Genomic DNA, 14,370 nt, shown 5'->3' with positions numbered 1-14,370 from the left:
ATTCCCATCGTGTTTTAGACTCTTGTAGTTTCCTAGTCAGACTTTAAAGGAAAACACCACTGTTTTTCAATATTTTACTATGTTCTTACTAGGGATGCTCCGATCAGGATTTTTGCAGGCCGATACCAATCACCGATTTGTTGTCTTCGTGATCGGCCGATACCGATTTTTCAAGCTGATATGCAAGCTCTTTGATGACTGTAACTTTTAACATTTTTTCTAGATAAAGTAATACCACAGATGTTGCCTTCGTTATATTACTTGCAGTAATTAGGTATATTATTGTTTTAATAGAGAATCAAATAAATTAGCACAAATATTTCTTCTGCAAAGAGAAATTTAATATGCCTTTAAAAAGGCTTATGTCTGTAAAATCTAATGAAAATAAAACACTTCACAGTCTTTACTGTATGAATTAAATATACACGCATTCGTATGAAGTAAAACAGTTCTTTAGTGAAGAGCAGAGAGTTATTTTATTGAGAGATGAATTAGGTTACTGTAGCTTTAAGACTTGACAGAGATCGCTGTGTGCACGTGCACTGATGACAGGCTGCTGTGTGTGCGCGCGGCGGGTGTATGCAGACGAGAGCAGCTGTGAGGAAAATTAAAGTTTAAACGCTCAAAACTTTAAAATGCATGCAAATAATAAACTTTTGACATGAGGATGCAATTGTCCGCGATAGATACGTGTTGTATACGCTGTTTGATGGGGATGTGAAGACGGGTCGCGCTGTTAGGACCGGACCGCGCCCTCATAGAAAATACACATATCTCTGTAAAGGCAAAGAGAGAAATGCAAATATGCATGTCGCTCATGAGCCACGGGTTATAAAAATGCTCTCACTGCGTAAAAATGGTCTCTAACTGCAGCCAGAAAGATCGGTTCACGAGATCGGCAAATTTAACGAGGACCGATCGAGTCATTTAATGCCGTTATCGGCCGATACCGATCTCTGGCCGATCGGAGCATCCCTAGTTCTTACCTCAACTTAGATGAATTAATACATACCTATCTTTTTTCAATGCGTGCACTTTTAGGGCCCTATTTTAACAATCTAAGCGCATTGTCTAAAGCGCACAGCGCAACGTCTAAATGGGCGTGTCCGAAACCACTTTTGCTTATTTAACGACGGGAAAAATGGTTTGTGCGCCAAGCGCATGGTCGAAAAGGGTTGGTCCTATTTTTTTAATGAGTAATGAAGTATTTTGGTCGTAACGTGCAATAAAGCAATGAGAGTCTAAGCTCTCATCCCCCTTAAAAACCTGTTGCGCTGGCCCTATGTCTAATCCCTATTTAGATGACGGACTTTGTAAACTGAAAAACTAAGCGGAGGAAGAAGATCCCCAGTTTAAGATTAATGTTAAATAATTGTGTTGTTTTTCACTTGTATTGAAATTGTAAGTTTTTTATTAAAACTTTTAAAGCCTATTTTCTTTTAATCATAGAAGTAAAAAAAATGGCTTTTAAATGCTTTAAATGTATGGCTATCCGATATCATCAAAAAATTATTTACAAGTATGTAAGAAAAGGTTTGTACTCCAAAAAATACTTTATTTGTAACAAACAGGAGATAAAGAATTTACAAACGGCTCTCCGCACGTTTCAGCACTTGGACAGCGTCACAAGTTTTTTTTTTGAGCATTACTTAAAAATGTTTTCCATCTCACCATATCCACAGGTACAGAGTCATCATATACAATAAATCCGTGAGGTAGCATTTAAAAAAAACATTTAAAAACAGATGCATTTGTTTAAAGCAAAGTATTTATTTACTTACCAGGTTACAGGTAAAGCAGCTCTTTGCGCTTTTCACGTCTCATATCGGTCCTCATTTATGTCCAAGAGACTCAATAATAATCTTTTACATTTAATCCTTTAATCTTTCATATTTAAAAGCGTTTTTGTGCTGCTGCGCATTGATGTATGTGATAAGCAAACCCGCGCTGTCGTCCCGTTCATAGGTGCATATTACTAATGCGCTCTTTAATTAACAAAAAACATATTGCGCCATTGACTTTAGACCAGGTTTTTGTTGGTCAATGGCGTAGTCTATTTTAGTTGCCTCAAAATGGCAACGCACAACAATGCGCCTGAACACACTCGTTTTCAGACCAGAACGCCCATGGGGGCGCAAATCCATTTGCTATTTAAACAATGTGGCGCTAAATGTGAAAATTATAATTGCGCAGGGTGGAAACTAGCAAAAGACACTTGCATCGCGCATTGCGCTGCATTGCACTGCATTGCGCCGGGTGTAAGATAGAGCCCTTAATCTTTGTACAGCGCTTCATGAATGTGTTAGAATTTAGCCTAGCCCTATTCATTCCTATGGTTCCAAACAAAAGTTTTATTTTGTGCCACCATATGTACTCATGTAACTACTAATGTCTTTAAATAGGAAAAACATGGAAGTGATTCGTCTGATTGGCTAAATGCTAACACATTTACAAGGCACTATACAAAGATTAAAAGTGCACACATTGAAAAAAGATAGGTATGTACTAACTCATCCAAGTTGAGGGAAGAACATAGTAAAATAATGAAAAACTGTGGTTTATTTCCTTTAAAAACCACTAAGCCAAACCTCTCCACACTAACATGGCATCAAAACCCCACAAAGACTTTTTGAAATGAATGACTTTGTGTAACACCCACCCACAAAACGTACACAGGAAGTCAGTCCAAGGTGATAATTCCCAGGACTAACACCTTCAACTAGATACTACAGTATAAATCCTGGTAACAATCACACAAACAGGCCCTCAAACACTGTGCAATGGAATCAGCAGGGGACAGCTAATTTTTTACAGTTTATATACGCTTGTGCATGTGTTTGTGAAGACCAAATTTAATTGAATATGGAAACTATCACATCCTCACTAATTCAGCATCATCTAGCTTCTGTGTGCGCAGGTGCTTGCGTATGTGAGAGAAGAAAGTGTCGCTGCGTGTGATGAAAGAAGAGAGACAGATCAGAGGAAGAAACGAGATCTAGAAACAGATAGACAAAAGACACAACATGAACATTCTAGAACTGTTCTAGGGCACCAGAACACAATTCAGTTCATTTCCTCAAACCATTGCTAATCTACAGTTTTGTCGTGCCATCTTTTAGCCCAAAAGTCACATTTCAACCTGTCGTGTGTGCATGATAATGCGCAAGATACATGTTGCACTTTGGAAGATGCTGTTCTGACAAGCATCTCCAAATGCAAAACACGCCAACACTGAACGTGTATGTGCGACACGTGACGGGCTGTGCAACAGGCTAAGGCAAATGAGAGAGGAACAGAAAGGGCAGAAGAGAGGCGCGAAATAAAAAAGAAAAGAGAAACAGAGGGGGAAGAGATATTTAAAGCAACAGTTGTTACCTGGCATCGGCCTCGCTGTAGTATTCTCTGGCAACAATGTCTTCGAACAGCTCACCTCCGGTCACCCTGAAATGCAGGAAGTTCAGATTGGCTATTTGCTCATTTAAACGAAATTCCTGCTCTGCAGCGCATGGCTCAGTTTCCATGGAGATGAGAATCCGATGCAAAAACTGAAGGAATACAGAACTGTGAAAAACTGAAAGGAAGCTTTTTAAGATTCCCAAAGGAGGCTCTCAATTGGAGTCGGTTTTGTGATAGACATTGAATTTTTCGGTGCGTAATAATTTGATAGTTCGACTCTGGATGCTGATTGGTCCATAGAGTGTTCCAGTCATGCTAACATACAAAAGCTATACAATTTTCTTTTACAAACAAAACATGAAGCTTCAGTGCATTGAAAGTACAAAAAGCGAAATTCTAATAAAAAGCTCCAGAGGGACACATGAGGGATGAATTATTTTGATTAATGGGAAATTAAGGAACGTTCTGGTAGCAACTTACAAATCGAATAGTAGGTAGTGGAAGCCCTCCTCTGATATACTGTCATGCAGGCGAACTAAAACAAGATAAAGAGAATTTATTTATTGTGGCCACAATATCACATTGTTTTATATATATATATAAGCCAAATAAAAAAATACAAATCAATGCAATCTCACCAATATTGGGATGTTTCAGCAGGCGACAAATTCGAGCTTCTCGTTCCAGCTTCTGATGATCTAAGGACCAAACACAACACGATGAGATAACAGTAACATATATAACCACTCTCTTTATGTGATATTTAAAAATCAATTTAACCAATTCTAACCAAGAGACAGAGCAAGTGTGTGGGTGATTTTGCATCACAGCTCTAATTGCCATGCTTTTATCAAATACAAAAAAGAAACAAATACGCTTGACACGTTTGCGCTAAATCACCGTCCCAGATCTCATTCAGTCTAGATAAAAGGGTCAGTGCGGGCAAGAAACGAGGGTGGAATGACAAAGAAACAGTTCAGTCAAGATCAACACGCTCAGCCCTCTAAAACTTTCACCGTATTGGCATTATCACTTCATGTAATGGAGAGAACAGCCGTAGTACTTCACAACATTAAACTTTGTGCATGCAGTATCTGAGAGGTCTTGCTTCAGCAATACCTGGAGGCATTGCAAAAATGTAGCGCAGTGACGCGACAACCTAAAAAGAGTTTGGTCACACCTGCTCAGACCTGATCCACTCAATAGGTACATTTACATTTACGTTTGTAATCGTATTGATGGCTCAATCAGATTAAAAAGCCTTCATGTCAACACCTTAATAAATATGAATAAGGTCGATTGAATGCAAATTTCGATTGTATTAAAAGGGGTGGTGTATTACGATCTATGATCCGATAACGAGGAGAAAAGAATGCTGTAAACGCTTAAATTGTAGTATTTTCATAATAGGATGCAAAAATTCCTTGTACACATCAGTGATGCGTAGTCAATGTATAAACAACCTGCACCCGACCGCAAAAAAATTGTACCGGACTCGCATTTTTTAAAAGTAGTTATTGATTAAAATAGTTAATTGTAGGGCTGTAACGATTAATCGTTCAAATGCGCATTTTCTCAATGAATGAATTTTAACTATATTTCGGTGAAATCCGGGCACATCCCAAAGCCAGGGGGCGCTCTCGTGCAGAAACTCGCTTTGTGCCACAGAAGAAGTAGCATAACAAACGCTATTCTAGGAAATGTCTATAATTATATTAATATCGCTGTTCTTCAAATTGTTTAAGGTATTTTCATGATAATAAAGAATATTTTTAATGTTTTTGTGTAAGGAGTGTTCCTTTTTTAAATGCACGTTATAAATGACTCTGACTCATCATGATTTTAGATTAATAAGGACTTCGTATTGACTAAAACACGTAGTTCACACACAACCTGTGCATGAAACACAAAATTGATTTAAAATTGATTCTGAATCGATTTCAGACAGGCATTTTTAATGGGACACTCGATTAATCGTTACAGCCTTAGTTAATTGGCATCTTTATTTCAAACGACCCGACCAGCCGCAACCCGAATATCATTAAAAATATTTTTGGATGACTCGTAACCACGAGTAACTGCAGGCACCTGCTCATTTTGGATCAACCCACGCATCACTGGCACAAATGCCCCTAAGTTCGCGTCTAATATTTAACTCTTATTTATTTATCACATGATTCTCGTCACACAAACATGCAATAGCAAGGCAATGGCAAAACACTTATTAAGGTAATGGGGTCACGCGCTGTACATTCTGCAGCGTTCATGTGTACTTTCATAACAATACAAAATGCAATAAAAATAACGTTGTGCCTTTCGAAAACTGTGATTTCTTTGCCTATATCTGACAAATTCTCCAGAACAACTTTCTCCAATTCAACTTTGACTTTGTACATTTATCCAGATATAATGCGTGTACTCGACAAGAGACACTGTGCACTGCGTTGCCAAGTATTTCCGCGAGTTGTTTTTTCTGCAGGATAAACATTGAAGGATTTCGTTGGTTAGTTATTGGTATTTGCGTTTTGAATAGTCTTTGGGATGCTTTTGGGCTAGTTTTGATGTCAATTGGGCTGGTTTTGATACGCAAATCTGGCAACCCTGTCTGTGCGCTAGCGCAGACGTTTGGTTCAAATTATATAGAATGTACAAGTAAATGAACGTTTTAATCAGATTGCAATGTTTAGGGTTCATGTAAACTGCATTGTCGTAACAATAGTACAATCGGATTAAATTCAGTCGGACTGACAAAATTTGGTGCATGTAAACAAAGCCAATGTGATTGGTTACAACATCTGTATAACATAGAAAGCTGCAGTTTTGAACTGATGAATTTGAACAGTTCATGGTTTGTCTTATTACAACATCACACACAAATAATCATTAGAGAAATTAAAAAATTGATTTTCACATTCACTTTCTTTTCCTATATGCTATTTGTTTCTTACAAACCCCTTAAAGAAAATGAACTCATTTACTGTTACAAAGCTGTATACATTTCTTTTCTTCTGCTAAACACAAATGAAAATATTTTGAGCAATGTTTGTAACCAAACCATTTTTGAGCCCCACTGCCTTACATAGTATTTTTCTTTCCTACTATGAAAGCCAATGGATCTCATGTTTCTTGCTTGCTTACAAATGTCTTCCTTTGTGTCTTCCTCAGCAAAACAAAGACATTTATACCAGTTTATAACGACTTAAATAATGACAAAACGTTCATTTTTGGGTGAACTATCCCTTTAAAACGGCTCACTAAAGAGGAACCAACCAGCCCACCCGAACCAAGAACACACTGTGTGCGCCATCGATTAGGATAATGATGATAATGAGTAACTGGACGAGGGGAATAAATGCTCCCTGCTTGACAAAATCTACAGCAACAGCGCTAAATCCCATTAAATCCTGCCAGCATGTGTGTGTGTGTAGACATCTGGATCAGATCAATACAAAGCGTGTGTGTTTTACTTATGATTCATGCTTGTTTTTTAAAAGAGTTCGAGAGTTTAATGTTTCACCAAACTGAAAGCAGCATAAAAACCCCTCAAGCGATTTCAGACTTGCAAAAAAATTGTGCAATTAAAAAAATCAGCTTTCAATAATAATATGAATGAAGAGGTTCAGCTACAGTATATGCCCATTGAGTCTGTAAGCTTAAGCTTTAAGACACACCTAAAATAAGCAAATTCACAAAGATTGTGTATTACTATTACACTACAATGTCTAACAACGTTATGGCTTTAAAACTAGCCTACTCTCTTTCAAACATTTTGCCTAAAATATTTCAAGCCCTTCACCGCTGAAACATTGTCTGAATCAGGTTTTTTACTTTTAAACGCTGTTTTGCAAACACATGTTTGTGGTCAGAAAGCCTGTTGCAACTCCACTACACTAATACCACAACGATTTGTCACCATCCATCAAATACTAATAAATCCAGTGCTGGATTGGTGTATCACAGCTGTTAGAGAAGTGCAAAACATTCTTTACAAATGAACAGATGTCACTCAGCTACGCTACGGTTCCTTGAGTAGTAAAGCTTACTGCCAAAATGATACTGTAGTTTTAATCAGAAAAAAGTCTGGAATATTTTACGCATCGCTTATCGCCGTCTAAACTGTTAGTTGGGTTAACAGTCATCATACATTTGCAAATTTTGCCTTATCTACTTTATTTTTTCTTAACAAAGCAAAAGACGCAGTGAAGCCAGCACAAAGATCAGTAGTGTCTAATAAAAAGAAAATCAGTCTGAACCAGGATACAATTTTTCCATATTTTCCATAAGTTCAATATTTATAGTCCCTATTTTCAGCCTTGCCATATTTTAAGATTTATTGGCTTGATGGTTCCCATTACTAACCCCTATCGCAGAATCCGGTTTTGCGATTGGCTATTGGTTGGGTTTGGGACCCCGCCCCCTTGTCAGTCAGTGACGTGAAGCGTGCTGACCTTAAGCTCAGCTGCTGGACATTTTCTGAGTTATACACATACTAATGGAGCACACTAGATCACGAACCATCAATTACCCCTTTCACACATACCGTCTTTACTGGTAAATTTTCTGTAAATTGCTGTTAAGTGATCATGCGTGAACAGGACCTTTTAAGAAATACCAGTATCGCTTCTGGCTCATTTCTGGTATGAGTCATTGTAACATTAGCAGTACTGGTATGATGTTATGTGTGAATGAAGAATAGGATTACCGGTATGTGCACGTACGAGGTCAGCACGCGGTGACGTACAGTAAGTTGTCTGCGTTGGGCCAAACATAAAGCTCTGATGGAGAAGATGACACAATTTTAATAGTTTTTCCATTTAAACATAAGCTTGATGGACATCTTTTAACCGCACTGGAGACTCTGCCTTCTATACATTTACAGAATCAGCACTGCGCCTTAACAGTTGGGTACTATTGTGTAGCGTCCAATGTTTTTAAGAGCAAAAAAAAACATTTTGTGCAATCATCCCCTTATACCTGTTACTCAAATATATAGAAAAATATAGAGATTTCCATATTCTCAAGATAGTAGCGCTTTTCATCTAACAACAATGCATATACATTTCTGAAGAGTTGACCAGTATTTTCTGATGGTGTGAATGAAGTTTTACAATAAAAAAACAGGACTGCAAGTGTGTACAGCAAATGCATTCACCATGAAAGTCATTCTGGTAATTTTACAGTAATTTACTGGGATTACTGTGTTACAGGGGCTATACGCCTTAAGTGTAATTTATAGCTGTGTGAAGGTTTTAAGCCATAGGTTATCCGTAGGCTGTGCGTAGCATGACGCAAACCTCACCAAAATGTTCTACCCGGACCACAAGCACTGTGATTGGTACACTAGAACCCCTCCCGTCAGGTAAAAAAATCTTCATAGGTATTTCTGCTTAACGCCCCATCAGACAGTCAGCGACCAGCAGTAGCAGAGTGACGCGATCTCATTCATTTCAATGGAAACCGGGCGACTTCCGGCGACACGAGCGAAAGTGACTGTTGGCGACCGTATGGGCGTGTCCAGCGAAGCGAGAAAGTTAAGAAAGGTTTTACTTTATGCAAATGTCAAGCAAATTTCGGGAGCGACTACCAATGAGAACGAAGCAGTGGAGTTCACGTCATCCTTCTCTCGTCAGTTACTGGCATGGATTCTTCATTTGTTTATGACAAGCAGATTTAGAAACGCTTCATTGAAAGAGACGGGCGACACACAGCGATAATATCACTGCCTGTCTGAATGCGGCTTAAGACGGTTAGAACAAAGATGGACCAAGGTGAAGAGCGATTTAACTCAAACTGCAAAAAATGTCACTGCCTATTTACCTCCATCATTGCTGGTCACACACAACAAGCTGCTTCTTCTTCTTTGTTTGTGGGTTTACTGGCCAAGCTGCTGCTTCTTACTGTGGATTCACACAAACCTTGTTTGAGGAGTCAAATTCGCATCTACCGCATCGAGTTTGCCGCTTGAACATTTGAGTTTACTCGCTTCATTCACGCGTGAAAGTCGCACATGAAATTCTAGTTATCGAGACATTCACGCGGAAATTCGCGGCATGGGAGGGGCTTCTGCGATTCTGCTTGCTTTCTGTAATCACGTCACTACTAGAGCAAGCTCCTGATTGGTTAAAGCAGTGCGTTTTTCCGCCAAAGTTCAAATTTTTTCAAACTTTCCTGTGGGGACGCGCGAATGAGGTGGAATCGCGTGTACCACGCCACGCGAAATGCCCCATTTGCGCCTCCAGACCTACAGACGTGCGTCAACGCGTCTTCACATTGACTTAACATTAAAAATCACTTGCGCTTGACTGAACTGGTCTGGTCTGAACGCAGCATTAGGCTGGTACACTGCTACTGTGGGTTACATGCATATTGCATACTAGCGGTCTGTATGTGTAATTGCAAACGCAGAAGTATATATGAAAACTGATGCATCGGGGCTAGGCTTTAGGACCTTTTCAAAAGTATAATGAGCCCCTTTTCAGCCTGCTGCCATATTGGCCTCGTACACACTGCAAACTTTCGGAGTGACAACCGCATTTAAATGCGGGAGTGAATCCCCTAAATGTTCGTTACATATCTGTATGGAACAATACTCAAAAATGTGATGATTGACACAGAGATAACCATAGCAACGTTCTGCCATCTCGCGTCACTCACAGCTTTGACCAAAATAATTTAACAGCGTTATGTTTTGCAAAAAAACTCCATCTTGGTGTTGCATATTGTACACATTTTTGAGGCTGTTTTGTACGTACATATCGTTTTGGCGCTTAACGGTTTATGGCTTTTGTCTCATGAAGCGATCAAGTTTTTGGTGTTATTAAAGTGTGAAGGTGCCGGTCCCAATATTTTGATCTTTGAGGTAAAGCATTTGGATTTATTTCAGTGTATTGTTGGATTTTTCTTGTTTGCTATTTTTTCGTGCAAGATCTGGCAACACTAGTAAGCAAACACTCGTGCCTCTGTCATTTTCTGCACCGCAAATTCAGAAGTCTTTTCCTCCTCTAGGCATCTCTCAGAAGAGAGACCTGCATGTCCATGATGCACGTTTAAACACTTTATTAACTACTAGTTGTTCAGTTCGGTTATGTACTTACTATGCAGAGTTTCTGTAAATGCGGTTGTCACTACCTGCATTTTGCAGGAGTTAATTCGGTTGTAGAATGCGGTTGTCAGTCCCGTATATTACTGAACTGTGTTTGTACAGAACAGGATTAAGCATTAAAAGGTGAAGTGACAACCAAATTAATATGCAGTGTGTACGGGACCCTTGATTCCAAAACGAGGCTGTGAGGGATGGATGTCCAGAGTATGTGCTTTAAACCTATTTTTTTTTGTACCAGGATGTTGGTCATTCAGCCATCAAAACACAGAAAATACATAATTTTACATATTTCCACAGGACAAAGAACCTTAGAAATCGTGGATTGTTCACATGAAAATGGACATTTTGAGATAAGAGCAGCGCAATGTGTACAATCTGTTTTGTTGTTAGCCTGTTGGCGAATCACTCATTTCCAAAGTTGTAAGAATGGACGCCCATCTCTCACAGCCTCGATTTGGAATCAACATGGCCGGACTGAATAAGGCGTATTAATTCAACTATGTGCCTCTAATCAAGCTAATGAGTTCACCACATACGTTTTTCTTTAAAGACATTAGTTTCAGTACAAACCTGTTAAACATTTCAAGATCAAGTATTTTCTTTCAGAGTGAAAATCACGGCACGCAAGTTAGTCAAAATCAAGATGAGAATTAGTTTGACTGAACTGCCATGTTGTAAGAATATAACGTTTCAATGGTTTTGTGCATCATGTTTTTTTGAGGAAATATTTTGTACATCTCGACATTTATGCATTTGCTCTGTGAAGTCTCATTGCTTCAACCAAAGCAATGGTTGGCATTGTTGCTAAGACGATTTAAAGATTTTAAATGTAAGAACTATAACTTCTTAAATACTGTATAAAAAAGCCACATTTATAAGTGATGATGAATCATTCATAATTGCACAATTATTGCACAACTAATAGGAATCACTGCAAATATAGTGTGAATATCAAAATATGGCCAGCCCTTCCAAATAATTTATAATCTTATGTGTATGTTTTGCTAGGGTCATGACCTCTCTGGGTCAGATGAGAGTCTTGTGCTTCAGGCATGTAACTATGCTCGTTCTCTCCCTCTCTTACTCTCTCTCTCTCAAACACAGCACAGCTGCCAAGTGCCAAAGGTGCCTTCACTGTCAGACCTTCCTTTATCTGTCTCTCTCTCTTTCACTTCCAGTCGTTCATGATGATTCCTTCTCTCTCCCTCTTTCTCTCCCACTCATTTTCTTTCTCTATATCTAGGTCACGTTCCCTCTCTTATGCCAAACCTCCTTCTAACCCCTTGATAGATCTCTCTCCTCAGACCAACTCTCAGCCAAATGACAGTCACGTCTAATCTAAGACTGTTTTCTGCATGACCCCGCCACAGTGCCCTAATGTGTGTAACACTGTAAGCAATATTCTGTGATGGTTTATTTTTTGTTTTTTTAAAGACTTTGTCAAATAAATCTTTGGTGTCCCCAGAGTATGTATGAGAAGTTCTAGCTTAAAATATAGTGATGTAGTACTCGAGTCTTGTCTCGGATCGATTTCTGCTTTCTCGAACTCGTCTCGACCATAGTGAGAGGAGAAGAACTCGTAATTTCAGACAGAGTCGTCGAGACCAACGCAATTTTTTATGTTTACAATGCAAAGATACTGCCATCAGAGCCGTTTATTAATTAAAAAAATAGACCCTTTTACAGGCCACGTGATCAAATAGTCCATATTAAGACGTTAAGACTGCTCCTCTAAACAATTCCCAATCTAGCTTAGTTTGTAGGCCTAACTGTTGATTATTAACTGCTGTGATATTAAATCATGAATATGAAAAGTGACTCGACTCGGACTTGCTTCCACAAAGACTCGGTCTTGACCCGGACTTGACTCTATTTGAAAACCAACGGACTCGGTCTCGACCCTTCAAAGACTATGTCTTGACTCGGACTCGGCATAGTCGGTCTTCCCATCACTATCAAAACACAATCTAGATAATTTATTATAGCATGTTTAAATTGCCACTTTTTAGGTGTGAGCAAAAAATTGCTATTTTGGAGTGTGTCCTTTTAAATGCAAATAGCAAAGATCTATTTTTTCACATGCTTACAGAGAATGGTTTACAAAACTAAGTTACTGGGTTTTTGTTTACATTTTCTAGGTTGATAGATCTCTGGAGACCCAATTTTAGCATTTAAAAATGGAAAAATCTTTTCCAAAAGATTGTAAACGTTTTTTTTTTACAACTACAATTGCCGGGGGGGGGCAGGGTTTACAATCACGTTTACAATTTTTTTTTTTTTTACAATCGCGATTCCAATAGTCAAGGTTTTTTTTCCAATCACGATTCCAATTGCCTTTTTTTACAATCATGATTCCAATTGACGTTTTTCTTTTTAACAATCACGATACCAATTGCCGGGGTTTTTTTACAATCAAATGGGCTGATTTTGATACCGATCTCTAATTTTGTAAATGTTTAAATAACATTGAATGAATGAATGATACGAATGAATGAAGTGGGGGTTTTTTTTAGGTTTTTAACATTCTGTGTTTTTTACAGTGATGTACAGATTATGATTTCATGGAAAGTACATAAAGATGTTTATTTGCTTGCTAACAGGCTTAACTGGTCTTAAAGTGCCACACAGATCCAATATCAAAAATTACCTGTATTGCAGTGTGTCATGTAGCAGTCCATCAATGTAAACGATGTGCAAAGTAGTTAAACCAAAAAGTGCACGATTAATAAAGTTATTGGCTCGAATCTGAATCAAGTTTGAGAGGTCTTAATTTAAAAACACCTTGCACTGACATATCTTAACATATATCAGTACTATTGTTTTGTCCCAAGATGCACACCAGTATTGTTTTTTTGTAAGGAAATGTATTAGGAATTAGGAAAATGTACATGAAAAATACAAAAAAAAGGCTACATTTTTTTTTGATTTCTCTCTATCGAAAACACTCCCAAACTCAGCTTAATTTCCTTTGACATCAAAATACACTGAAACCAACGCATGCACTGTAAGCAATGTGTCCATGTCCACAAGCAGAGCCTATTTTAAAATGGTTTTTGGAGTGTGTGGAATCAAATACATGTCAGATGCTTATTCTCCACATTACACATTCTCACCACAATGACCACATAGCCAATGAGGGACATGAGGGTGACATGTTGGCAAAGCAACTGATGGCTTCGAGTTTCAGAAGGGTGGACAGATGGGCGTGAAAAGATTTACACCCCTCAACAGCAGGATGCTGTAAAAAGAAAGATGTTTTCTGCCATTGTAGTGGTGTAGTCTGTCTATTTGCCATGATGTTTGGATATGCCTTTGAGAATTGACAGTTACCATGGCAGTGGTTAGATTTAAATATAGCTAAAAGCATATTTCAGGTTTTTTTAAACAAGGTTTTTTGTTTCACCTTCATTTTTATAGCAGTTTTCACATATTACATTGTATAAAGGCAGCTTTAAAGACAAAAAGCAAAGATTAAAAAAGCTGTATGAATAAAGGAACATAAGCTATTATTACAAAACACAAGTATATTGGATGTACTAACCGTAAAAACAATTCGCCTATTCATAGCGGTATTAAGCAACTATGCATATCAAATAAAAAAATAAAAAAGATATCAAAAAAGCAATATAATAGTGATCAAATCCTCTGTAGGGCAATTAAGAAAATATGCATATTAATATTCTTATTTTACAGAATGTAAATAAAGCTCTTGACTAACTTTTTTCACTAGGAGCACAGTGAAAATTTTAGGGGCGCAACCAGAAAATGTAGGGGCACATACCGTAAATCAACATGCTAACCAAATATTCACATTTCTACTAAGTAATACACTTTATTACTAATAAATACTTTGATGATAGATGCAGAAAGTA

General features: G+C 38.1%; 1 protein-coding gene across 44 annotated transcripts in view; it reads right to left on the bottom strand.

Moving 5' to 3' along the window:
- The window catches only part of camk2b1 (calcium/calmodulin-dependent protein kinase (CaM kinase) II beta 1), a 106,733-nt gene that overhangs the window by 83,206 nt on the left and 9,157 nt on the right, over nt 1-14,370 (bottom strand). For 43 of the 44 annotated variants that reach the window (XM_055198744.2, XM_055198753.2, XM_055198757.2 and 40 more), the window contains exons 3-5: nt 4,035-4,094; nt 3,877-3,931; nt 3,376-3,441 (exon numbers count right to left, since the gene is read on the bottom strand). In XM_055198744.2, the coding sequence (XP_055054719.2) occupies nt 3,376-3,441; nt 3,877-3,931; nt 4,035-4,094 (181 nt within the window). Of the gene's footprint in view, nt 1-3,375; nt 3,442-3,876; nt 3,932-4,034; nt 4,095-14,370 lie in introns of those variants that run through there. The other variant, XM_055198767.2, reaches the window with a different exon arrangement.

This window comes from Misgurnus anguillicaudatus, chromosome 22 (assembly GCF_027580225.2).
Source record: "Misgurnus anguillicaudatus chromosome 22, ASM2758022v2, whole genome shotgun sequence".
In the NCBI taxonomy this organism is placed as follows: Eukaryota; Metazoa; Chordata; class Actinopteri; order Cypriniformes; family Cobitidae; genus Misgurnus; species Misgurnus anguillicaudatus.
Note: the sequence above shows the minus strand (reverse complement) of the source record. Positions and strands in the feature narration are given on the sequence as shown.